Source organism: Lolium rigidum, chromosome 4 (assembly GCF_022539505.1).
Source record: "Lolium rigidum isolate FL_2022 chromosome 4, APGP_CSIRO_Lrig_0.1, whole genome shotgun sequence".
In the NCBI taxonomy this organism is placed as follows: Eukaryota; Viridiplantae; Streptophyta; class Magnoliopsida; order Poales; family Poaceae; genus Lolium; species Lolium rigidum.
Genome location: NC_061511.1, coordinates 211,213,710 through 211,240,158, shown reverse-complemented (window position 1 = coordinate 211,240,158; position 26,449 = coordinate 211,213,710). Strand labels below are relative to the sequence as shown.

Here is a 26,449-nt window from a genome sequence, read left to right as displayed (position 1 = left end):
CTTTACTGTTGCAAGAATAATTTTTATATATGGAATGTGTTAGCGTCCTATATGATCATCCGCCTCCAGAACCGCCGACTTCTCATCAAACGTGAAATCTAGGCCACCAACCCTTGCAGCATAACCTCCTCCCGGCAGGAACTTTTTTTTATAATTGCACATCATTGCATCATTTTCCGTGGGTTGCAACCTTAAAAAAAAGTATCACATCGTTTCAAAACACCAATGTAGCAAAATATTATGAGCACACAGCAAATCTCGAGCAGTTGCGGCAAATCCCCAAGATAAAAGTCAACTTATATGCAGCAAGGGAGGCAATATTTGAGGCTACTGACGAAATATGTTCTACATTGAAACAAGATTTCAAGCGGACGCCTAGTAGCTGCAAAAAAAAGTACCATGCAGCACCTAAAATCCTTAAGTTGCTTACCTTAAATGGATTTCGCCGCCACTAGCCTCGCCGGAGCCCCACAGGCACCACATGCGGCTACCTCATACCCGTTCCCATCGGTCCACCATCTCTCTCCTGTTTAGTACTGTAGACAAAATCAGCTCTCGAGATCCACCCATGAGGCCTCACCTGGCTGACCATGCATAGAAGAGGAAGAAAGTGGGAACTGGAAGGAAGGGAGGCGCTTATGCGCTGGCGATATCGGCCGCGCATGCAACGGTGGGTGAGTAATGCTACGAAGAAAACATATCGTCAGAGTATGTATACAAGATATACTAGGATATAGGCTTCTTGCATTGTATTCCAAGTACCTCCCTTATACCTTTATATAAGAAATTTAGGCCCACGATAATAAAATAACACAATTATAGGAATGCATCTACTTTGACAGGTACTAGCTAGGAGAGTTGCTTTGCACAAGGCTGGGAATGGATCCTTCGGGGTTATTGAATTGATGCACTCATCAACTCAACTCGTCTGGGCGTCGGGCACCACTTCTGACGCATGATCTTTTGGATGTAGGCGTCTTCAGCTTCGTGAGAGTGTTCTGGGTCTGCTCCTCCGATAGCAGATACGACTTCTTCTCTTCGACACTAGTGGGAGGACAACTAGTTTGGTGAAGCGGGTTACCATTGGTTGTGTTTGTGTAGTTGGCCTCCTTTTCTAGTCTTCGATGTGTTGTCTGCGAGTGGGGGTAGCCCGGCCTGCTGTGTGTGTTGGGGTGGGCCTGACCATGTTTGTATCGATTTTCATCTGGTTTTCTTCTAAAAAAAACTTAGCACTTTCTTCTTATTTCATCACTAAGGCAAACATTTTGCCTTCGTTTCAAAAACCAACTCTACCCGTCTAGGCTATTTTACCCCTTAAGGGATTCTTTGATTCATTGGATTGGTATAGGAATTCTGTATGATTTAGATCCTGTAGAAATATTTCTTACACTAGTTGTTTGATTCATAGGAATCTTGTAGTGCAAATCCTATAGGAATAAATTATTAGGTTCTACCTCATAGAAAACTTTCGTTGGCACAATCAAACACAACTCAGCTTCATATATGATTTAACTAGCCATGATATCTCAATCCTATGATTTTCCTATCCTATGAATCAAAAGAATCTTAAATGTGTGCTTGTTGTAGTCCGCGAAAAAAAATAATGCTGCATGAGCAGGTTATTAAACTTCGGACCTCTTTTCTCTGATAACTTATTGACTTGATGCACTAACCACCTCAATTAAAAGTTCGAACTGATGAAAAGGTTGGGCAATATATTTATTTCAACGCGGGTAACAATACGCTTTTCCATTTTGAATTTAAGACCTAAATTCAAATTGTTCATGTCGTGAAATTCTGTCACAAAACTCTATCTTTGTATCTACAAATCTGCAGCCAATATGCATATCACGAGACATAATGATCTAAAATCTGCCGAGAACTTGCATTCCTATGTGGTGATATTAAACATTTCTCCCTCGCAAACTAGAGCCAAACCGACCGCCTGAAAACGTCATCATCGCCTTCGTCAAAGAAATTGTCAAAATCGTGGTCGAATGCGCCAAAAATCTCATCTAGCCCCATGTCCATGTCCACAGGCGCCCAGAGCTCGGACTCGTCATCCGCGGCAGCGACGGAGGACGAGACGTCAGCGCTGTCATTGTCGTCCTCGCGCCTGCTGATCGCGTCGTCGGACTCGGACCTGGGCGGCGATTGTAGCGCATTTCGCGCGGTGCCGGGGGGCGTGTTGATGTAAGTGGGCACGGCGTGGCAGTGGTCGGCGATGTAGGTGATGACGAGCACGCCGGGCTTGGCCGGGCTGCGCTCTACCAGCTTCCGCGCCGTGCACGCCTTCAGACTGCTGCACTTGTAGTACCCTCTGCACGAACAGATTATTTCAGTCTCACTGTCTTGACGGCTGGTTATTGTGGTTAGAGGCTTGGAGGAAATGATTACCGTGGGTAGGGCGAGCCCTTGATGGGTTTCTGTCCGTACTTGCGCCACGCCCAGTGGTCGTCGGGGTCGCAGACGCCGCCGTCGCCATCCGGCACCTCGCGCACAACTCTCTTCACCTGACTCTTCTTGCTCTTGCTGCGTAATCAAACACGTACTTGTCAATCATCACTTTATCGATCTTGCAGGGGCAAAGTAGTTGCTTCAAACTTACAGTAAGAATTACTTAGTACCTTCTCTTTGGCCGCCTGGGAGCACGGACGCCCGGTTTCCGGCTGGCTTGCTTTCTCGCCGGATCGGACGTCGAGGCGATAGGGAAGGAGATGAGTATGTCGTCGCGCTCGGGCGCCCACGCGCGGCCGGTGGACGGTGGCGTGATGGAGAACGGCGCACGAGGAAGCAGCCGCTCGTGCTCCAGGTCCAAGTACTCCAGCACGTCGTATAGCGACGACGGGCACGCCGGAGCAGCCTGCACACGGTCGACGACCACGGCTTCCCGAGAAGTAGACACCAGTGGAGGCGACGGCTGCTCTGCTTCCAAGCCGGGGACGACGCCGCCGAAGCAGCTGCGCACCACTGCCCCAAGACCCCAGTCGTCGGAGTTCATCAGAACTATACCCTTAACGATGGAGCTAGGTCGGTCAGCCGATGATCAGAAGTTGACAACTTGCAGGCAGTCGCAGAGGAGAACCTAGCGTACGTTGTTCGTCTCGCGGTGCGCGACGGCGATCGATCAGGCAGAGCTAGCTAACCGGCGGTGCTGACATTCGCATCGGCTTCGTGTGTGCTTATATAGTGCTAGCACGCAGCGACATGGGCCAAGAACTAGCTTGGAGTCAAACACGACGGCGCAAGCTGATGAAAAAGAACACACGCAACGGCGCTGGTGGGCGCGTGGTACGCACGAAGAGCGTCAGCGGTTGATCAGTTCATTCACAGCCCGGGTGGTATACAGATGCGAGATCGCGTTTTGCCGACCGACCGACCATCGATGCGCACCTGTCTGTCACTTGAGCACCACAGTGCTCCTTCTATATTTCCTGCTCTCAGTTGACATTGTTCTAAATGTCAAAGGAGAGAGAGAGAGGCCTAGGCATATACTCCACGAAAACATCCGATGAGATCATCAACAGTGAAAATATTCAAAGAGTGAAGCTGTCATGCCTCCATTACAAGGGAATAAACCAGGGTTTATGCCTTGTGCAACCGACTTGTTTAAGCCTCAGGTACCATCATTGACATCTCCGACTGCTCTCCGACAGGTTCTTATACTTCCGGATCTGGCATCCACTTGTTAACTGTCATTTGACTTTTGGTAATGTCAAACCGAGAGGAGGAATGACTAACGACAGCTGTAATAAGCAACTCCTCCGCCGCCGTACAGAACGGGTACGGCAGTACGATCACGTACTAGTGAGATCGATCTTGCGTCGCCATCGACTGTGTTGGCAAACCGTAACCCTTTCTCTTGTATGTGCGGCCCCCACCGTTGCTTTCCTTAGAGGTTTTTCTCTAATTGATTCTTATCCACCCACGCTATGGTTTGACATTGCAAGGTACACATATGTGCCCAATATAGGCACCTTATTACGAACTATGACATAGATATGCGGAAATTCAAAACGGAGGACGAGCTCCGTGTAGCTCTTTTTCAAAAAAACACCAAAAATCATATTTAAATTTCTCAAAAATATAAAGAAAACTAGATTTAGCCAATGATATTACAATAAGAATCTCAATGCGAAATAATATGTATTTTAGGCTACACAAAAATGACAAAAATCTGGATATGAGAATAATGAATTGTATAAATTTTAAAAACTCTTAAATTTGTCAGATTTGTCATTTTTCTATAGCCCAAAATACCAATAAATTTTGCACTATAGTTTTGCACGCCTATAGTACACATCACTGGATACATATGGAAATAAATTCAGATTTTTCAAACTACTAACTTTTTTTTGGAATTTTGTGAAATAAAGGGCTCCACTGAGCTTGGGAGCCATTTATCTACACTCCAAGATATGGCCATAACCTTGGTTCTTTTAAATGAAAGTCATGAATTCTATACATGATAAGTCATTTTGTGAATTTTTTAATTGCCATATTTTAATTTTATTGTTTTGTCACAAGTAGTACACATAAAAGGACTCCACGCAGAAGGATTGATTTTTTTTATTTGTCTTCATTTTATTTATTTATTTTCAAAATTGAGACAACATGGCAAGCTTCCTATTCATATGAAGGGGGTGGATATTTCGAAACTCTTAGTTGACTCTCCATGCAATGATTACTTGTGTACTTTAAATGATTTTCGTGAAAACAATAATACACTTGTAGTTCAAATTTTTATTACTTTGGAAAATTAACATAAAGTCATTTAAATTGGAAAAGGTATGAAGGCAGTTTCAAAATTCACAAAAGTTCGTAATTTTCCTTAGAATATGGTATACTTTGTGTGAAAATTGGACTTATTCCATTTTGCACCATATTTTATGTACTTTCTCAGCAACAAAAAACCTATTTTTGTCATTTGAAAATGGAAAGTGGGTTTTTGTACCACGAAGTTGGAACCTTTATTTGGAAACATTGTTTGGCATGATAATAAGCATATATGTACCCACCATGGGAACATTATAATGAACAATGCCACGGATATGTCCATAACCTTCGTCATTTGGCCTTAAACGCCTAAATGTTTGTATGCGATAGCTCATTTGGTGAATAGTTTTTGAATTGTTATATTCCAAGTTTATGATTTTTTTCCTCACAGCTTGTACACATAACATGACTCCATGTGGAAGTATTGCTTTTTTTAGTTTCTTCATTTCCTTCAATTTTTAAAAATGGGGTCAGAAAGGTAGGCATGGTTATTCATAGCAAGTTTTCGAATCTTTCAATCCTCTAAGTGCTTCTTCTATATAATGTCAACTTATGTACCCTAAAATGATTTTCATAATTTTTAGGAGCCAACCATAATACACTTGTAGTTTAAATTTGAATTACTTTTGGGAAATCAGCATAATTTTTTTATTTGGGAGAAAAAATAGAAAGCTCGAAAAAATCATAAAAGTTGTGTATTGTCCATCAAATATGTTCTAATTCATGTGGATATTGGAGTGGTGTCATTTTGGACCATATTTTGTATACTTTGTTCACAAAAAATCGCATCTTGGTACTATTAAATGGAATTAAGATTTTACCAAACAAAAGTTAATTCTATTTTGGCAACATTGTTTTCATGCTAATATGCACCTCTATGCACAATTTGGGCACATTATCAAGAAATATTCCGGAGATGTGGCCATCAATATGGTCATTTGCCTTCAAAATCATGAATGTTCTTACATGATATCTTATTTTGTGAACAGTCATTTTAATATATATATTCAAAGATGATTTTTTCCTGCAGTCATAAAAGACTATGCTGCAAACATTACACATAAAAGACTATGCGTAGTGATTGCATTTTCTTAAAAAAATTGATTTTCTACTTTCTTTCCAAATTTCATCAATATGGTCGTCACGACTATTCATAACAAGGAGTTGAATCCTTCAAACCTCTCATTTTTTCTTACTTATAGTGATTTATTATGTACCTTAAATGGTTTTTCTGAATTTTTAGGATCATACTAAAATAATTGTTGGGTAAATTTGAATTCATTTTGAAAAATTGATATAGAACATTTAAATGGTCAAGAGTAGCTAGTAAGCTTGAAAATTAATTTAAAAAATTGGAATTGTCTATCAAATATGGTTCTAATTTTTGTAATTTGAGTGGTGTCATGTTTTCACCATATTTGTGTAGTTTCTTGATGAAAAAGTAATTTTGGTACTTAGAAATGACAAGTATCTTTTTTAAAAAAAAAATTTGGCAACAATTTTCCAAACAAATAGGCACCTGTGTGCATAATTTGGGCACATTATCAAGAACTAATCCACCTATACGGCCATGAACGTGGTCTTTTGGCTTAAACTCCATGAATGTTCTTACATGCTAGCATATTTTGTGAACAATTATTTTAATTTTCATATTCCAACTTGATATTTTTCATGCAATTAGTACACATAAAAGATTCCATGTGTAAGGATTGCATTTTTTGAAATTTTCTTTATATTTACATTATTTGAAAATGGGGTCAATATGGTCATCATCACTATTCATAGCTAGGAGTTGAGTCCTTCAAAAGTTTCATTATTTATTATCTATAATGACTACTCCCTCCGTTCTCTTTTGATTGACTCAGATTTAGTACAACTTTATACTAAATTTGAGTCAATTAAAAAAACGGAGGGAGTACTTGTGTATCTTAAAATGATTTTTTTGTGAATTTCCAGGAGCAAATTATAAGACATTTATTTCATATGTGAGTTATTTAGAAAAATTGGCATAAAATCATTTAAAAGGAAAAATATCTTGCAAGTTTGAAAATTAATAAAATTGGGAAATTGCCCATCAATTTTGGTCTAATTTGTGTGAAAACTGAGTGGCGCCATTTTCCAAAATATTTTGTGTACTTACTTCACAAAAAATAATTTTTGGCACTTAAAAATGAAAAAGAAATGCAGAAACAGTTACTCCCTCCGTTTTATACAAGGCCACTAAGTATTTTGAGGCAAAACTTTAATTAATAATTTGACCAACAAAATCTAAGTTATATAATACGTAAAGATGTTATAAAAACATATTTCAAATATAAATTCAATGATGTACTTTTGATGACATATAACTCATATTTTGTTGCTCATCATTTTTTAATGATTCTGACACCATGCGCATTAATGCCGCCTAAAACTGTCCATGGAATATTAATGTGTTTTCACCACATTTAGAACCAAGAAAACGTAGAGCACAGGTGAACGGCATGTGGAGCTAGTATCCAAGGTTTTGTCTTTGTTATATTAGCAGATTAATTGCTTGTTATTGCCAATGTATAATTATAATTCTATTTTTCTCATAATGTATGACCCATTTTAGAATTGGGCATAGGGCCCTTGTTTTGCCGGCCCTGCTACGCAATCAAACATGTACTCCCTCCAATCCATAATAATTGCCCTGGATTAGTTTAAATTTGAATAAAATTAACACTTATTATGAATCGGGGGAGGGGTACAATCGGCTAATCATCGCTTTGCCATGCACGCAAATTGTGACCAACCTAGATTTTTACCTTCTTGTATGTATGCTATCTAGGAGCACGGCCGAACTGCTTCCTCGCCAGACCAGACGCCGGGGCAGCTGGGAAGGAGATTATCACATCGCTCTCCGGCGACCGCTCACGGTTGGACAACGGCGTGATGGAAAATGGCAGCCGGGGCAGCTGCTTGTAACTCCAAGTCCAAGTATTCTAGAACGTTTTACAAAGGCGGGCCACGAGAACGCGCCACTCTAACCGGTTGTACCAGAGGCACACGCTCAAGACGGCTTCTCGGCGAGCCACCAGTCCACCACCAGATTCCATGCTGACCAACTAGAATATGATTAGCACATCACAGAGTATGCGTGTGTTTTTTTCGATATGTGTGGTTGACTTTGGCAAGGGATTTTTTCGAAATGGGACTATCCTCCTAGCCTCTACATCAGAGTGATGTGCATACTCTTTATATTATTACGATATTCAGAGTATCAAATTCACAACTCAAGGATCACATAAAGTGGCAACAAAAATCAGTCATATAAATAACACACCCAAATTGTCTTATGCATCTCATATACATCTAGATTGTTGCCCGCCACCCCGACTCAAGATAGCACGTACAACCATCATCAGTCGGTTACACATAGTATTCATAGGTTCTCGTTGCTCCACAAGAAGAAGGTATAACCACGTATGAATGGCACAAGTTGGCTAATTGTTTCTTGAGAGTCACAGAAAACAGACTTTGTGCATACGTTAAAACACAGATTTTGTGTATACGTTCCAATTTCTTTTCGCTAGGTTGTCTTTAGTGAGAACCACCTTTATATGAAGAAACCACATGAAAATCATTATCTTCAGTGATATCTTGATTTTCCACAAATATTCTTTAAGAAAAACGATATGTACATTCATATAATCAACGTACATGGATTTGACCCAAAAAACACAAGTAGGAGTCAAATTCCATTTAATAATATTTGGTTCTTCTGCAAGTTGTACTTGCATTGATCTCCGAAATCTTATCTATGTTTCCCATTTATCATCTCCCAGGACATCTCGTGCGACTCCTATATTCAACGGTCTTTGAACTAAAACATCAGCAACTAAGAGGGACCCAGGTATCCTCCTTAAATCTAGTTTTCATGTTGTCTCCCACAACAAAAGAACCATGTTGGAAGAAATCCTCCTTTACTCTCATGATTCCCTTCTAGAATAGGGTGTCTGTGGGTTTAACTTGCACTTGCCAGAGAGTATTTCCAAGTAGGTACTTGTTGTGTAACAATTGCTGTCACACCCCTTCCTCATAAAGAAGTTTAAATAGCCACTTTCCAAGTAAGCATTTATTGATCTGGGGCCATTGTGGGCTCGCGTTGCTCCCCAGGGGCTCGGGCGAAAACTTAGCCGACGCCCCCACCCCTCCTTCCCCGCATCTCCCTGCCACCTCCGGAGGAAGCCGGTGGGAAAATCCCCTCCCAGCAGAAGGAGGTGGTGGGATCTCATCTCCGAGTGCGACTGACGGTGGTGGGGGCTCCTCCTCCTTGTGTGGCAGGATCTCCAGCCTAAGCTTCGTGTCGGCCTTGGATGGCGCGGCTTGTCAGGCGGAGATGGACACCGAGGCGGCAGCCCCAGACTTCTTCGGCGGCCTTGGCAGTCGTTGTGGCCTCAAGTGCGGCATAGCACCTGGTTTGGGGGGCTTGGTATGACTCAGCCCCTCATATCCCCGTGGTGCGTGTGGTGGTGGTGGTGGCAACTGATATCTCCGGTCTGTTGTTGGGAGCCAGCGGGCGGCGACATAGGGGCTTGCCGATCTGCCACAAAAAGGAGGCGGTCCTTGGGTTCTTCTCACTCCAAGACAGTGTTCTTCTTGATCTCACCGGTAAAGATTTCTGGAAGGCTCCACCAGCGATCTCCATTGGGCGTCTGATGCATGTGGACAGCTGGATCAGATGGGATTCAGTCGTGCACACTCATATTTCTGGCCATTTGGCTTCGAGAGGGAGTGGCGTTAAGGTTCGCTATTTGTTTCCTATCATGGGACATGTCATTTTTAGATTTCCATGGAGAAGACAGTGGCGGAAAATGTTACGGTGGCTGAGGTATGAGGTCTACTAATGGCATACTGAGTTTTCGTGGTGAAGAGGATTTTTTTGGTGTTTCTTGACTTGCAGCAGCGACATCGGATAGCGGGGGCAGCAGCACATGAGGTGTATATAGTTTTATCTTTTACGGTGAAACTCTAAGGCCTGTCGTTAATTTATTGTGCCTCGCAATGGTCATGTTGAAGGCATTATTTTCAGAGGGCGGACTTGCTCTAAGGTGGAAATCCAAGATCTAGCCTTAATTGGTTGTGTTTGGCAATAAATTATTAAATGCATATTTTGAAAGCGCGGATTCCGGGTGCTATCTTGGCAATGGTTTGCGTTGCAGCTACAAGGTTTAGATCATTGTAGCAAGATCTTTTATTTTTTCTTCTTCTCTTTTTCTTGTATTAGGGTTGTATGTATTCGTAATGCCTTTAAAATATTTCGTTGTTGCAGAGCTTAGGTTAATTGGTATCTTCACGATATTAATACATATTTGCTTTGTCGAAAAATGTAAGCATTTATTTTTAATATCAGGTACTTCTATTTCTAGACCTCTTGGTCCTGTCGCCAAATAATTTCCCACTTTATTAATATATGTTTTACTTCGGTTCATCAGTTTGCCTGAAGAAACGTGATCTATAAAAATTCAATCTTTATTTGCCTCTTTGGGTATCTTAAAGAAATAAAGTAAAAGAACATTGTTAGAGCCGAATTTATTAAAACAAGACAATCTCAATATGAGAGTATTTTGCCTAACCAAGATGCAAGTTTTTGTTCAAAACGATCTTCAACTCGCTTCTATTTTTTATTTAGCAAAATAGGTATGCCAAATTATTCAAAGGGTAACACATCTAAAGATGTTTGTGTAGTCACTTTTCACCTCTTTAGCCTTACTAAAATAGTAAATCTCGCTCTTATGAAGTTTATTTTCAAACCAATTGAAATGACACAAAATTAACCTCATATTTTACGGAATTAACTTTGGCAAGGGATTCCGCTAAGTTTATATTGCTCACTCGCTTTGCTCACTAAGTTAGTGCCGCGCACGAAGCGCTTAAGCGATTGATCAGTCCATTGCGCGGATCGACTGGACGTATAAAGAAGCAAGATCGCATCATGATCCTACACGTAACCGATCGATGCCTAGCTGATTTGATTACCCTGTCTTCACGTGCTGCTTTCCGCCAGATGCTATCAGCTGCCAGTTAACCAGCGATTTGTTTTTGTTTGATTCTGACCTAACGCCAAATGTCAACACCGAAACTCTCTCTGGCCGCCCATGGAAGGGCAGGGTAAAAACCTGAGATCATGCCTTGGACGTCGGACTTGCTTAAGCGCGGATACCATCGTCGATCATTCACAGTATTTTGAAGTAAAAGATGACGAGCATTGTCCCGTATTTCGTCGACGTCCATCATGTAGGAGCACCGGTTTGGTTTTGTTTGCAAAATTTCCTTGATGATCACCTCTGAGCAGTTGGAAGCGGTTGAATTTGATGGGATACATACATCCCACATCAAAAAATATGAGGGCCCCACACGCCAGTGATCCAAAGTGTGCTTATTTTGAGACTGGCAAAGTGGCCTCTGTTCTTGGATCGACGTGCTTGTGTCGTTTTTCTTTGCGGGAAAATCTGATGACATTAGATCAGAACAGTTACAGAAAGGACCTCCACGAAAATAAAATTACACCCAAGCCCTACTGCAACCCTAGGTCGTCGCCGGCGAGGAGGACGTGCCGATGGCGTGGCCGCCGCCGCTTCTCCACAGACGCTTGGATAGGAAGAAGACCCCTGGCGCGCGGGTTGTCGTCGAACCTCGAAATCCGAAGATCCTCCATCCACCGCCGCCAGCCACCATCCGGCCCTGATCTGCCGCCAGATCTTCGAAGAAGTCGCACCGGATCCGCCGCACCGGACTCCAGGAGGGGTAGATCGCGCAAGAAAGCCACGAGGACTTCGAGTGCGAGAGAGGAGACGTGCTTGTGTCGTTGTGATGTAACCAAGCACACGTCTCTGGTATGGGTCTTATTGACATCAAAGGAACCATTGCATTACTTTCGCTTCCTGGTGAGCTTGGCAAATCAAAACGCATTTGTTAAAAAAAACAAACACATCCACCATAAATTTTAGTTTGTGCACGGGGTGTCGAAAAACTCACATAGCCTCAATATGCTCCTCATTTTCTTGAAAATTGACATTGTAAAAGCCTTTTACTCGTAGAATTGGAGCCAAGGATATGGTTTCAGCCAGGGTAAGAAGGGCAATATGTTTCTTTATTTCGAAAAGAGGATTTATCCCAGCCTCTGCATCGTGATGATGCACATGATCTTTATTAATAAGTTCAAAACAAAACCGAAGTGTGTGAGCATACCCTATAAGGTACCTACTGTTATCATACCTGTTGTCGTTCAACTGGAGGCTCATGTAGCCCAAGGAGCTTTGGCAACCGAAGCCCAAGAACATGGTGTGCGATACAAGGACTAGTCCACACAAGGGTATCCCAACTTACCGGCCTGGAATTCTGAGATCTGGCCTCCTATATAAAGGACCAGGAGGGATCGACGGGAGGACGATCCAAAGATACGTAGCCTAGACTGACATAGGCATCCCCAATGGGCCTACCAAAGATGGTACCCGGGGTTTATTCAAGGCCCAAGACCCGAAGAATAAGAAGACTTGGAAGCCCATTTAGTGTTAAGGAAAGATAGTTTGTATTAGGAAAGATAGAGACTTGTAATCTTACGAGCTGGGTACGAAACCCTCTCGAACTCTGTAACTTGTGTATTACGAAATCCTCGGCTCCGCCTCCTATATAAGGGGGAGTCGAGGGACAAAGAGAGGAATCGAATCTACCGTCAACATCACCCTAGTTTTCATAATCGTCGAGTACTTTTCGCCTGAACCTTCGAGATCTACTTGCCCTCTACTTCTAACAAAACCCTAGTCTGCAATCTGTAGGCATTGACAAGTTAATCCTTTGTCAATTGGCGCCGTCTGTGGGAATTAGAGGTTGCAAGGAGCTGATCTCGATGGCACGTTCAAGATCGTCGACTTCGTCAATAGCAAGCAACGCGATGGATCGAGGTAACAAGGGAAAAACTGATCTAGTCAATTTTATTCCTCACCCGCCCTCCCGTATGGATGCATGTGCCTATCTGGAGGAGCCCATCATCATGACGTTCGGAGAATTCCGATTTGGCGTCAACAAGGAAGGACCCTACCGTATCGAAGTTCCGATCTCGTCGGAATTTTCAGCGGTCGATTCCAGCTTTTCGTCGAGTAACGAAGAGTTTTCGTCGCCACGCTTCATCGACAACAAGGCAAGCGGAAAGCTCGCTAAGATCTTCAGCAACACATCCTTCGAGTCGTCTGCGGACTCCTCTATAAGCAGCGACTACGACAGCGTCGACAGCTTCAACTTCATCGACAAATCTGCTGCCATCGGAAAGGTTTTCACCACTCTTCATGATGGTGTCACCAATCCCGACAAAAATCAACACGCAAAATATCATCAGATATATGCGATAGAAGAGGCAGGCCGATCAGAGCCAGAAACGTCAGAGGCTTTCGACGATTTGGGAAATCCATACGTCGATCCCGCTGATCTCAGACATGGCCTAGGCACTAAATACGTCGGGTCTTCACCTCGAGAAAGAGTACAGCTCCCGCAAGAAGCGTGGGATAGGGCTGCGAGAGCCATGGATGGTTCAGAACCTATGACCACCACTGCTACTGTACAAGAACTTCAAGCATATCAATATAGACTTGCTCGGGGTGAGCAGAGAGTTGGAAAAACAGACAGCATCCCTGAATAGGAGAAAAGAAGCAGCCTTCGCATCAGCGTACGCCGAGCAGAGTTAAGTCGCCTTTCAGGAACTTCGGGAGATAGTCACAGAGAAGCTCGGAGGAGAGCAATGTCTCGGCTGCAAAACATACCCGAAGCAGAAAGAGGAAACATAATCCAAAATCTCGATATGTCCTTTATGTCGATTGATGAAAGGGGAAATATCATCCCAAAAACGCCAGAAGCAGGTTACATGGCAACACAAGCTTACATCCTGGCGTCTAGACCACCTCCTGGGGACCCGAGAGAACCATTGTTCAATATGGCGATGGCTGGAGTAGGAGTAATGGGAACAGCGTTTGCAACAACGCCTCCCGAAGAAAATCCTAGGCAAAATAGTCCACGACCCAACACAGCAGTTCAAGACCCCCAAGAACAAGTGGAGCAAGAGACACAGCAGTCCAAGTAAGGGTGGACAGAGCGCGACAAGAAAGAAGGGAGCGTCAACACTCACCAGAAGTTGCCGACGAAGATATGTGTGGGCTCCCGTGTTTCACGAGAAGAGTTCGAAAGACTCGAGTCCCAAAAGGGTTCAAGCTACCCAAAAATTTCAAGAAATTCGACGGCCTGCAAGATCCCGAGGATTGGTTCGTGGATTATCTCGAGATGGTAAAGCTGGTAGGAGGAACCAGAGCAACAGCTATGCAAAGTATCCAAGTTCACTTGAGCGGTGCCGCGAGATCTTGGATAAAGAAACTCCCCCCAAATTCCATCGACAGCTGGGATAACTTTGAGGACATCTTCGTGAAAAACTTCCGATCCACCTGCAAGAAACCTGCGTCATTGGAAGAGTTGAGGGCGTGTTGACATGGGTATACCCTTCGGGTACCCATTATTGGTATACCTGGATCGGCTCGGCCCAATATGGAGAAGGCCCAACAAGGCAACCCGAAGAAGTAGTCGACTAGGACTCTTGTAAAAACCCTAGGCTGGTTGCATATATAAAGCTAGCCAGGGTACCCGATAGAGAGGAGGCCAAGATATAGACATAGAGATAGACAACATAGCTACGCCGATGGCGGCACCTCGTAAAGATACTTGTGTTCATATAGTGGATTGCTAGCAGCACGTAGGGATCCTCCACCGAGGGGACCCGAAGCTGGGTACGTCGTGTGCCTAATCTCGTCCCCGGAATCTCCATCGCCGCTCTCTCCCAAAACCCAAGTCTATAATACGTAGGCATTGGCGAGGTGATCCCTCGTCAATTGGCGCCGTCTGTGGGAACTGCGGCGACTGGATTTCGTGATCCGGGCGAGATCCTTTATTGTCACCAACAGCTAGATCCCATCTGACGAGCGGTTCAACTTCTTCAACGACGGCTGCGTTCATCGCCAACTTCGCCGGCTTGATCGCGGAGCCAGCAGTGAATTCAAGGTAAAAAAGATTAAGCATCACGATCCAGGCTGCGCCCCGGGAAAAAATCATAGGACTGCAGGTCAAAAGATCACCTCCGATATTGAAGTTCAGATCGGATGCAACACAACTACTACAAAGCAAAAGCAACGAGGGATGATCAAATCATATGCAAGCCGAGCAAAAAAAAAAAAACTCGTCGATGTGGTCTTTAGAGAAGAAAGGACAGAGAAGAAAATCAATGATCATACGATCAAGAAGGTGCTACTACCTCACGGGAAGGAAAAAAACAAAGGAGTACAACGAATCAGCATGAGGCATCAATCAATCAGAGATACATTAGAAATCAGTCGCAGAGGTTGACAGGGACACGAGCTCCTATACCAAGGTTCAAGTACCAAGAAAATAAAGTAGACAGATCGGTTCAACCATCAATTTTTTCGGAATTACTTCATCAAAATCCTTCACGTGAAGCTACTATTCCGTACTTGGTATGGTTTTTAAAGATTACAAGAAGATGATGACTACGGGATGAAGCAAAAGAAAGGAAGGCAGATCAATTGAAAGCTATCTGTTGGGTAAATAAACTCTCCGACGAAGACGCAATTCTACAGCAGCTAGTCGTTGGCTTGCATGGACAGTTGAAAGATACTTCAATTTCATCTTCGTGTATGGCTGCCACTAATTTCAACTATGTACATTGCCAACAAGTCCGGAGGACCCTACATCGTCATCAACATGAAGGAGCCGTCTCAACAATTAGCGTCGTCATCGACTTGAAGGAGCCAACATCACTATCAAAAACGAACATTAACATACCGACACCATCCGTGTCGCTGCAGTACCGGACACTTCTGTTCGCCGACAATCAGGTGCTATATTTTCAGTTAATTACTATTCGCAAAATTTATTTGGCCAATATTTTTTCGGCTCGTACTATTTTTGCGTGCAGTTTCTTGCGTCGTGATATTACTGCAGATCGGGAATAATCTTTGACTACTTTACTTTGTCGACCCCGTTCGCCATCACGCGCCCAACGTTGCGCACTCGACATCATGCACCTGCCATGCTCGGGGGCTCGCCCGTCACGAACCCGACACTACGGACTCAACACACTCGGGCGCCGCACGACTACATCGACTATGTCCACCGCATGACCTCCTTTCACGTCGGCTTTTCCACAGCCGATAAAAAAACTAAGTGTCCCTTTTTTTTTTCAAGATTCAATTATTATTTACTTTCACCACACCAGAATATCTGGGGGATGCAACATTGCATCATTACAACAAATTTACCTGACATCCGGGGCTGCGCCATTACTTCGTTATCACAAATATATACTCGGTTACTTGGTGAATTTCTTTTTTGGCTCTGGATATATTTTCTCCGGCTCAGTGGAATTATTTTCTCCGGCTCCCGGAATTATTTTCTTCGACTTGGTGGATTTATCTTCCTCAGCTCAGTGGAATTATTTTCTTCGACTTAGTGGATTTATCTTTTTCGGCTCAGTGGATTTATTCTCTCTGGATTACTGGATTGGTTTTCTTTGGGTTATTATTGGTTCATTTATACAATATTACCCGACGCGTTTCCGAGTCAATGGATTCATCTTCTATGGTTAGTACTGGAATTATTTTCTTCGGCTCAATGGATTCATCTTCTATGATTATTATTGGATTCTTCGGGCCAATGGATTCATCCTCTATGATATCGACGGATTTATCTTCAATATATGCTCTATATTTAATGGCATCTTCAATATGGATTCATCTAAAATACTTCATCTGGGATTCATCTTCGTATATTATTGTCCATGGCTTCATCTTAAATGGCTTCACCAAATATGACGCCGCGACTCCATCAACTTATTTCGACGTCACGCCTAACGCTCGGGGCTCGACAACGATTTCGCCTCGGGTCACAACTACGACACAACAATCATGACATCACCTCAAGCAACGCTCGGGGCTCGGCTATTTCTTCATCAACAATTTCGCGGCATCCACTTTTGCTATTTGGTGGTTTCTACTTTGGCTAGATTTCTTATCTACACTCGAAGACTTCATCATGCATCGACTTCGTCGTATCCAAAAAGCTAAGTGTTCTTTTATTTTGCACAAAGTTGATTATCGTTTACTTTCGTCACACCCGACAGTTGGGGGCTGCGCGGCATATATTCACTTTACATATCATCGAATCTGAGCATCTGACACCGCATGCGAAAAAGAGAGTCAAGGGAAAGATAGAAAAAGTTTGTTTATTTGTGCAGGAAAAAGCAAAATTCAAAGTATATAAGAGAGAACCCGACAAAATTGTCTACAGGGAGAACTCGACGAAATTGTCTTCAAGAAAGAACAAGACCCTAAGAATTATCTTCAAGGAGGTCTCGAAGAATTATCTTCAAGGAGGTCCCGAAGAATTATCTTCAAGGAGGTCCCGAAAAATTATCTTCAAGGAGGTCTCGAAGAATTATCTTCAAGGAGGTCTCGAAAAATTATCTTCAAGGAGGTCTCGAAAAATTATCTTCAAGGAGGTCCCGAAGAATTATCTTCAAGGAGGTCCCGAAGAATAATCTTCAAAGAGGTCCCGAAGAATAATCTTCAAGGAGGTCCCGAAAAATTATCTTCAAGGAGGTCTCGAAAAATTATCTTCAAGGAGGTCTCAAAAAATTATCTTCAAGGAGGTCCCGAAAAATTATCTTCAAGGAGGTCTCGAAGAATTGTCCTCAAAGAGGACCCAAAGAATTGTCCTCAGGGAAGACCCAAAGAATTGTCCTCAAAGAGGACCCGAAAATTTTTTCCTGAAGGAGGAACTCGACGGAATTTTCATCAATGAGGAACCCAAAAAAAAAAGTTGATGGACAAATCTTCGGGTCCACTTGACTCATCATATCGTTCCGAGCGAGAGCATCGGTGATGTACCCGACAATATAGAAGAACGCAATATATTCGGCTGTCTCATCACATCCGAGAAAAATATAGAAGAGCCCGCAAAATGGGTCATTGCATCAGCCGAACAAGGCACTCGACAATATATTCTCAGAGCGCTAAAATTCGCGAATAATCTCTGAATGCCGCAAAACTTTGCGAAGGTAAGACCCCGGATCCGTTCTGAGCGGCGTGGCACCGTCTCTGACGGTGGTTTGCTACTTTTTTCCGTATCAACAGATACGAAGAAAAATCCTAACGGACGCGTTAGGTACCCGATAAAATATGACCGGGACTCGACGAATGGTAAGACCTTAAGCGGCACTCTGTCGAAGTTAACACCGATATCCCGAGATCATGTCCAGGGACGTGATCTTGAAGTAGGTTTTTGCGGATTGCCACTAGAGCAGTTAACTAGTACCTGATCCGTCAGATGAACTAGCCCCAACTACCATTATCCCTGTACAATATAGATATGGATAGCAACGGCTTGAAGTCGATAAAAAGAGGGGCTACACCCAGAAATATAGTTAAGTTCTTTATCGAGTAGTACAACTTGAGTCTATGCCCAGGTGCAAGCACCTGCCCAAAGGCTCGGGGGCTACTCTTATCGAGAGCATTGTTCACCCTCTCAATAAGATACAAGAAAGAGGAAAAATTGGGAGTCGATTAAAAGCAAGTTGAGCCTACACCCAAGTGCAAACACTTGGCTGTAGCCTCGGGGGCTACTCCCATCGGGAGCGCTGGTCGCGCACCCGATAGAAAATTAACTTCGACAACATCTACGACAATCAAGCTTTGTAGACTCAACTCGATTCTACGATTCGAGTGGAGCCTACTCCCATCGGGAGCCCATGGATTTCATCAAGTCCTCCAGAAATATAGTTAAGTTCTTCATCGAGTAGTACAACTTGAGTCTATGCTCAAGTGCAAGCACTTGCCCATAGACTCGGGGGCTACTCCCATCGGGAGCGCTGCCGCGCACCCGATAGAAAATAATTTCGAGACATGATCTACGACATGGACCTCGCCTTTGGAGATGATTATGCTTGGAGTCTCTACGCAAGTCTTCGACTTCCCTAGACACTCGGGGGCTACTGACATGGGTATACCCTTCGGGTACCCATTATTGGTATACCTGGATCGGCTCGGCCCAATATGGAGAAGGCCCAACAAGGCAACCCGAAGAAGTAGTCGACTAGGACTCTTGTAAAAACCCTAGGCTGGTTGCATATATAAAGCTAGCCAGGGTACCCGATAGAGAGGAGGCCAAGATATAGACATAGAGATAGACAACATAGCTACGCCGATGGCGGCACCCTGTAAAGATACTTGTGTTCATATAGTGGATTGCTAGCAGCACGTAGGGATCCTCCACCGAGGGGACCCGAAGCTGGGTACGTCGTGTGCCTAATCTCGTCCCCGGAATCTCCATCGCCGCTCTCTCCCAAAACCCAAGTCTACAATACGTAGGCATTGGCGAGGTGATCCCTCGTCACGTGTCGACAAAAACACGACGAGTCGATGAGGAAATATATACAACGGTGGAACATCATAAAGAACTCGGCAGAAGATATATCTGACGAGAGGGCAATAGACGCGTTCGTGGCAGGAATTCGCCGAGGAGATTTTGTCGAGGACTTAGGGAGAACTAACCCTAAGACCATATCAGCACTCATGGAGATAGCCAATAAATGGGCAGATGGAGAAGACGCAATATACAACAAACAACACAGGTCGCCAGAGGAGGATCGTAGTCGAAATTATCAAAATAGAAGGCGATTTTCTCGCCAGTTCTACAACAACGATGCTCCCGGCCATATATCGGCTGGTTTTCGAGGAAATCCTGGAGGAAACAGTCGAGACGACTATCAAAGGAGTAACGAGCATCAAGGCGACAATAGAGGTGATTCTCGCGGCAACAGACAAAACAATGGACCAAGGTTCCAAAGACCTTATGTGTCCCCCGAAGAGATGATGAACGGTCCGTGCCAGATGCATTTTTATCTTGACAACAATGGAAAGAGGCAGTCAGGGCATCTCCAGAAAGATTGCCGAAACTTTCAGGCAATGTTGCGAGCCGCAGGAATCGCAAATGCCCAAGCCACGAATAGAAACCCCCAGGGGCCAAGGAGCGAGATCCACCTTCCACCTCCTCCCGCAATTACGGACGAAAATCGGCACCAGCTTAGAATAGCGGCAGCACCACATCCACCTCCATACGTTGACCCCAACTCTAACGGTGCGGTCTCGATGATTCAGAAAGCTAGGCCATCAAACAGGGCGCAGAAGGTAATCTCGCGACAAGTGTTCATGGCAGAGAAGATGCCTCCACCAACAGTCGAGTACTTAAATTGGTCGGGGCAAGACATCGGCTTCACAATCGCAGACCATCCGCAGCAAGTTCCTCGACCGGGACAATCAGCACTCATCTTACCCGCGATAATCGCGGGTTTTGACGTGTCGAGAGTTTTCATAGATGGCGGCAGCAGCCTAAACCTCATGTATGCAAATACATTGAGGAAGATGAACATATCCCTAGCAAACTTGAAACCAACTGACACACGTTTCCACGGGATTACACCAGAGAAGCCAAGTTACCCATTGGGCAAAATCAACCTCGACGTTCAGTTTGGAACCCGAGAAAACTACAGGATAGAGAATTTGGAATTCGAAGTTGTGGATTTCCCATCGCAATATCATGCTTTGTTGGGACGACCAGCATATGCCAGGTTCATGGCAGTGCCGCATTATACATATCTGTTGTGGAGGTTGCCTGGGCCTAAGGGACCTATCACAATCAAGGGAAGTTTCGCGTTATCTGATAAATGCGACAAGGATTTTCATCGACTATCGGAAACTTTCGGGATGCAAGCAGAATATGCGGCGCCAAGGTTCACTGATTATGATGTGCTGCCAGAGGTAGGGAGATCCTCCAAGGAGCCAACTTTCGGCACAACCAAGGATTCAAAAGAGGTACAGATCCACCCGACAGATCCAAAGAAAACGACATCCATTGCCGCAAACATGGATGTCGCATAGGAAAGCGCGCTCGTCGAGTTCCTCCGTGAGCACTGGAAAATCTTCGCATGGTGTCCAGCCGACATGCCAGGAGTACCCGAGGAACTTGCCGAGCACCACCTCAATTTGGATCCTCTCGCAAGACCAAGAAAGCAACCTTTGCGGCGTTTTCGGAGCCTAGCCGCAAAGCCATGTTATCTGAAATAGATCGACTCAAAGATGCTTGGTTTCATCGGAAAATATCTACCGAAGCCACGTGGGTAGCTAACCCGAGTGATGGTGCCGAAAAAACACACAATAGTCCTTCGCATGTGCGTCGACTTCACGTGTCTCAATAAACATTGTCCCAAGGATCACTTTCCCCTCCCAAGGATCGATCAAATCATCGACTCCACGGCAGGATGCGAACGTCTTTCCTTTTTGGACGCATACTCTGGTTATAACCAAATCAGACTAAAAGAAGAAAATGAAGCCAAGACAGCGTTCATCACACCTTACGGCGTGTTTTGTTACAAAACAATGCCCTTTGGTTTGAAAAACGCGGGAGCAACGTATCAGCGGATGATGCAGAAGTGCCTAGCAACACAGATTGGTAAAAACGTACAAGTCTACATCGATGATGTCGTAATAACATAAAAGAAGGGGTCAACTCTGATCGACGATTTGAAGGAAACCTTCGACAACCTCAACAAGTTTTGTCTCAAGCTGAATCCGACAAAGTGCTCCTTTGGAGTTCCCGCAGGAGAACTCCTCGGTTTCTTAGTATCAGCAAGAGGGATCGAAGCCAACCCTGAAAAAATCCAGGCCATAGTGACCATGAGAAAGCCAACAAAGTTGAAAGAAATACAACAGCTAACGGGGTGAGCCGCAGCTTTAAGCAGATTCGTCGCCAGGCTAGGAGAAAAGGCGCTACCGTTCTATGCGTTGATCAAACAGGGAGAAAAATTTCAATGGAACGAAGAAGCAGATAGAGCCTTCGAGAACCTCAAACGGGCAATTTCGACACCACCGATATTGGTGGCGCCTAAAGAGAAAGAACCTCTCCTCTTGTACATTGCAGCCACACCTCAGGTGGTCAGCACGGCCCTAGTAGTCGAGAGAGAAGAAGAAGGCAAGCTTCATGGAGTTCAGAGGCCAGTATATTTCATCAGCGAAGTATTGTCGCCTTCAAAACAGCGGTACCTGCAATATCAGAAACTGGCATATGGAGTATTCACGACAGCAAGAAAATTGCGACACTATTTTTCGGCGCACCCGATAATAGTGGTCAATGAGGCTCCCTTGTCAAATATACTGAATAACCCAGAAGCTACGGGTCGTGTCTCCCTTTGGGGAATAGAACTTTCTCCTCGGGACATCACGTATGAAAAAAGAAAAGCAATAAAATCACAGGTTTTACCAGATTTCATTGCAGAGTGGATGGAGCTACAAAACACGGGGCCTCCAGATTTATCAAGAACTTGGACCATGAACTTCGACGGGTCCAAAAGACTGGAAGGCGCTGGAGCAGGCGTGATATTGGTATCACCTGAAGGCGACAAGTTGAAGTACGTTTTGCGGATGACGTTCCCAAACGCGTCTAACAATGAAGCAGAATATGAAGCTCTCATACACGGGATGAAGATGGCGAAAGCTTGTGGTGCAACCCGATTGAAAATTTTCGGCGACTCACAATTGGTGGCACAGCAAGTTATGAACCAATGTGATGCAGTCAACGAAAGTATGATAGCATACAAAGAGGTGTACGATGAGCTGGAGAAATTATTTGATGGATGCGAGGTAAACCACATCAGCAGGATGAGTAACGATGAAGCCGACGTTCTTGCAAACATCGGGTCACAGTGTCTCGCGATTCCTCCAGGCGTGTTTTGGGAAGAGATAAGCGAGAGGTCAACAAAGCCAGCAAAAACAAAGAAGGAGAAGAAAGAGAAACCCTCGAGTATCACCAAAGACACAGCAGAAGAAGAAGAAGAAGAGCAAGAGCTAGTCATGATGGTGCAAATTCCATGGATGCAGGTTTACATATCATACATCCTAAGGAAAACGATACCCGACGATCCAGTTGCAGCAAGGCGAATAATTAGGAGATCAAAAGCTTTTACTGTGATAAAAGGGGAGCTGTATAAACGAAGCATCTCGGACGTGCTACAGAGATGTGTTACACCCGAATAAGGAAGAATCATCCTGAAAGATGTGCATGAAGGAATATGCGGTCACCACGCGAGTAGTCGAGCTATCGCGGCCAAAGTTTTCAGAGCAGGATTTTACTGGTTAACGGCAATAGAGGACGCGAAGGAAATAGTGAGAACCTCGCGACGCGTGCCAAAGATTTGCCGCCAAACCTCACTCTCCCGCAGCGAGAACTTATGCCAATCCCACTATCTTGGCCCTTTGCTCAATGGGGTCTCGACATGGTGGGAAAACTACACAAAGCTTCGCCAGGAGGTTATGAGTATATGCTTGTCGCTGTCGACAAATTTACAAAATGGATCGAAGCAAAGCCGATAAATTTACCGGACGGTGCGTCGGCGATTAAGTTCGTGAAAAGCATCGTCTTCAGATTTGGAGTCCCTCATAGCATCGTCACAGACAACGGCAGCAACTTTACGTCCAAGGAGTTCAAAGCATACTGCGCAGAAGTGGGCATTAAGTTGAGTTTTGCGTCTGTCGCACATCCACAGACCAATGGACAAGTCGAGAAAGCCAATGGCATCATCTGCAATGGTATCAAGAAACGCCTGCTAGGTCCACTGGAAAAAGCTCGGCATACTTGGCCGGAGGAGCTGCCAAGCGTGTTGTGGAGTATCCGAACAACACCAAATACGGCGACACAGGAAACGCCGTTTTTTCTGGTCCATGGAGCCGAAGCAGTCCTACCGATAGAAATCGAGCATGATTCTCCAAGAGTCACAGAATATAATGAAGAAACCTCGAGAAAAGCCTTGGAGGACGACGTCGATGCACTTGACGAAGCTCGAGACGAAGTCCTGTCGCGAGTCGCTAAATATCAACAGGACCTGAAGAATTACCACAGTCGAAGATTGCGGCCAAGATCTTTTCAAGTTGGTGATTTAGTTTTGCGACTCAATCAAAAAAGTCATGAAAAACTCGAGTCACCATGGCTTGGACCTTACATCGTCACAGAAGTAATCGAAGGAGGAGCATACAGAATCAAGGACAAGAAGACGGGGAACGTTGAGCCAAATCCTTGGAACGTGGCGCAGCTCAGGCGTTTTTACGCCTAGATAGCGAAATATAGTCTCCTCTGTAAACATACAATGTACTGAAACGCCCGCGAGTTTTCAGACGCACTCTTTTCCTTTTTCGGGGCACCGAGTGGGGCCGGAGAAGGTTTTTAATGAGGCGGGCTCGCGGTGCTGCAATATAATAAAGATAGTGGAATTATATATCTTTTTTCGACAGGCTCGGGGGCTTCCCCCTAAACGATACAATATATATATATACAGTGTCGATAGATACAAAAGAAACATCCTGCCTCGGTATAAAAATACCTCGCCAAGGTAAAAAGAGATATCGAAAAATAGCGGTCAATAAAAAGCTTGGGGGCTCATACCCGCAAAAAAATAAGTACACAGTATATATTATCTTGCCTTGGGACAACCTCGCATTATAATAAACAAAAATACTGCAATCAAACGCCCGGGGGCTTGGCGACAAAAATAAAAATATAATAACTTCACAATATAGATCATATGCACAAGATACAATCTTTGGAACAAGTTTATCTTCAAGGATTTCCCAATATATTGTCTATGGTTAAGCGCTCATTATTTACAGCACGAGTGCTATGCTCAGCGTAGCTACCCTTCACGAAGAATTCGGAATCCATCCGAAGAAGTTCATCCATCATGTCTTCGGCAACAGGAGTAACAATATCATCATACTTTCCGAAGCTTCTCTTCCTCTTCGACATCTTCTCCAAGCACTTTGGAACAATCTGCCCGACGTCTAATTTCGGGTAACAGATTTTTATCATGATCATCGCAAACCTTGCGCCAGCAGCCAGTTGTGCTCGTACAAAGCCATGGATGCGAGGAGCATCTCGAAATTTATCCATCAACGCAGGAAGGGTTTCTGGCATCTTATTGCGAGGAAACATGGTACCATAGACCAGAGATAAAGTCCTCGTACAGAAATCAAGATACTCGCGAACCTGAAACGCGCGATCTTGAAATCTGACAATTTGGCGAGTCCGTTCAGGCGTGCCCCAAAAAGTCGACCCATGTTCACGTGCAAGCCGAAGAAGAACATTGGAACGAGCCTCGACACGTTCATCTTCAGTAACAGGATCCAAAAAAGCACCTATTGTTTCTTAAAACAAGTCAGCAAGTAATAAGGAGATAAGCAGCAAAGAAGAAGCACGACAAAGATAACAAAACATACCTGCCATATCCAAGCTAGCGTCTATCAGCAGCTGGAGCATAGAATTTTCTCGGGACGTAGCTGCAGCAGCTTCAGCAACAGCAGAGTCCTTCTCAGCGATGGCAGCTTGAGCTTGTTGGAGTGCAATTTTTTCCCTTTCAGAAGATTCTCGAGATTGTTCCATGAGCATAAGCGATTGCTTCTTCACGGACTGGAGTTGTCCTCGAAGTTCTTTCAATTCGTCTATCAGATCCGTACTCGCAGAATCATCAACAAAATCAACGGGGACAGAGGATTTCTTCGGCAAGGACGAAGGACAAACTTCGGAAGGACCAGGAACTGGCGTATAGTTGTCAAAAATTAACTGAAAAATTAGAAAAACGTCGACATCAATCATTGAGACAAAGATAGACTTCCATTCATTCTCACAATATATACATGTCTATTACAGAAGAAGGACCTCTAGAAGATCTAATTGTCGCCAGGAGCACTATGGCGACAGTACCAAAAGGAGGAGGTAAACTAAAAACAAAGCAAAAGAGCATTAAACTAGACCTCCGGCCTTGATGAGCTGGGAGTCGAAGATGGCTTGATCCCGAGATAGGCCAGGATTTTCTTCGTGTTCAGCTTTGCCGCCTTGACCAATGATCGCCATTTTGCTTGCTCTATCTGCTCCGTGTCGCCAACTTTGGCCCAGTCAATAGTCTGTTGACTGTCAGCAACTAGGGCAACGGTGCTTTCAACGGCAACCTTCATATTCTCATGGCGCATCTTCAGCCCAAGATCTTCGGGAGGATTAAAGCACTTGGCAAGACCAAGGAAAGTCGCGGGCTCCTCTTTCTTCGGGAAGAAGTAGGGGAAAAGCTTCGACAACCCAGCCCTGGCTTCATCCATGCCTTCACGCGCTTCCGTCCCATGGAATTCAAGGAATGAAACGGCGTCAAGAAGAGAATCATTGTCGGGATCTTCAAGTTCAAATTCTTGAGAGGTCCTATCTGTCGAAATAAAAATAGAAAATTTGGTCAACAAACAAGTGCAAAAAAGAAAAATCCAAAGGATATGAGATAGTGCAGATACTTACTGACAAAGCGACGATTTTGTATTCTTATACGTTTGGTGACAGCCGCTTCGCGAGCAGATTGCGCAGATATGTGCTCGCTTAACGAAGTCTCGGCAGCGTGCAGACGTTTCCGAACATCTTCGACACTAGCAGCATCAGCCTTGGCTTTGTCAGCTTCTCGACTAGCTTGAACAGCATCTGACTCAGCCTTTTTACGAGCCTCTTCACATTGCTCTAATTT

General features: G+C 44.2%; 1 protein-coding gene across 1 annotated transcript; it reads right to left on the bottom strand.

Moving 5' to 3' along the window:
* Positions 1-1,926: 1,926 nt before the first annotated feature.
* Positions 1,927-25,332, bottom strand: LOC124648175 (WRKY transcription factor 22-like). The gene is made up of 6 exons (XM_047187975.1): positions 25,170-25,332; positions 24,671-24,734; positions 2,628-3,026; positions 2,398-2,526; positions 2,144-2,320; positions 1,927-2,095 (listed from the first exon to the last, which is right to left on the bottom strand). The coding sequence occupies exons 1-6, from the start codon at positions 25,330-25,332 to the stop codon at positions 1,927-1,929; spliced, it is 1,101 nt and encodes a 366-aa protein (XP_047043931.1).
* Between the last annotated feature and the right edge of the window lie 1,117 nt (positions 25,333-26,449).

What these genes read in the sequence shown, in the direction of transcription:
- LOC124648175 (XM_047187975.1), bottom strand. Translation starts at nt 25,332, where the DNA reads ATGGAACAATCTCGAGAATCTTCTGAAAGGGAAAAAATTGCACTCCAA. An exon ending in CGCTAGCTTGGATATGGCAG is followed by an intron (nt 24,735 to 25,169) that starts GTATGTTTTGTT and finishes ACCCGAAATTAG; the next exon opens with ACGTCGGGCAGATTGTTCCA. An exon ending in AGGAAGAGAAGCTTCGGAAA is followed by an intron (nt 3,027 to 24,670) that starts GTATGATGATAT and finishes TGACCGACCTAG; the next exon opens with CTCCATCGTTAAGGGTATAG.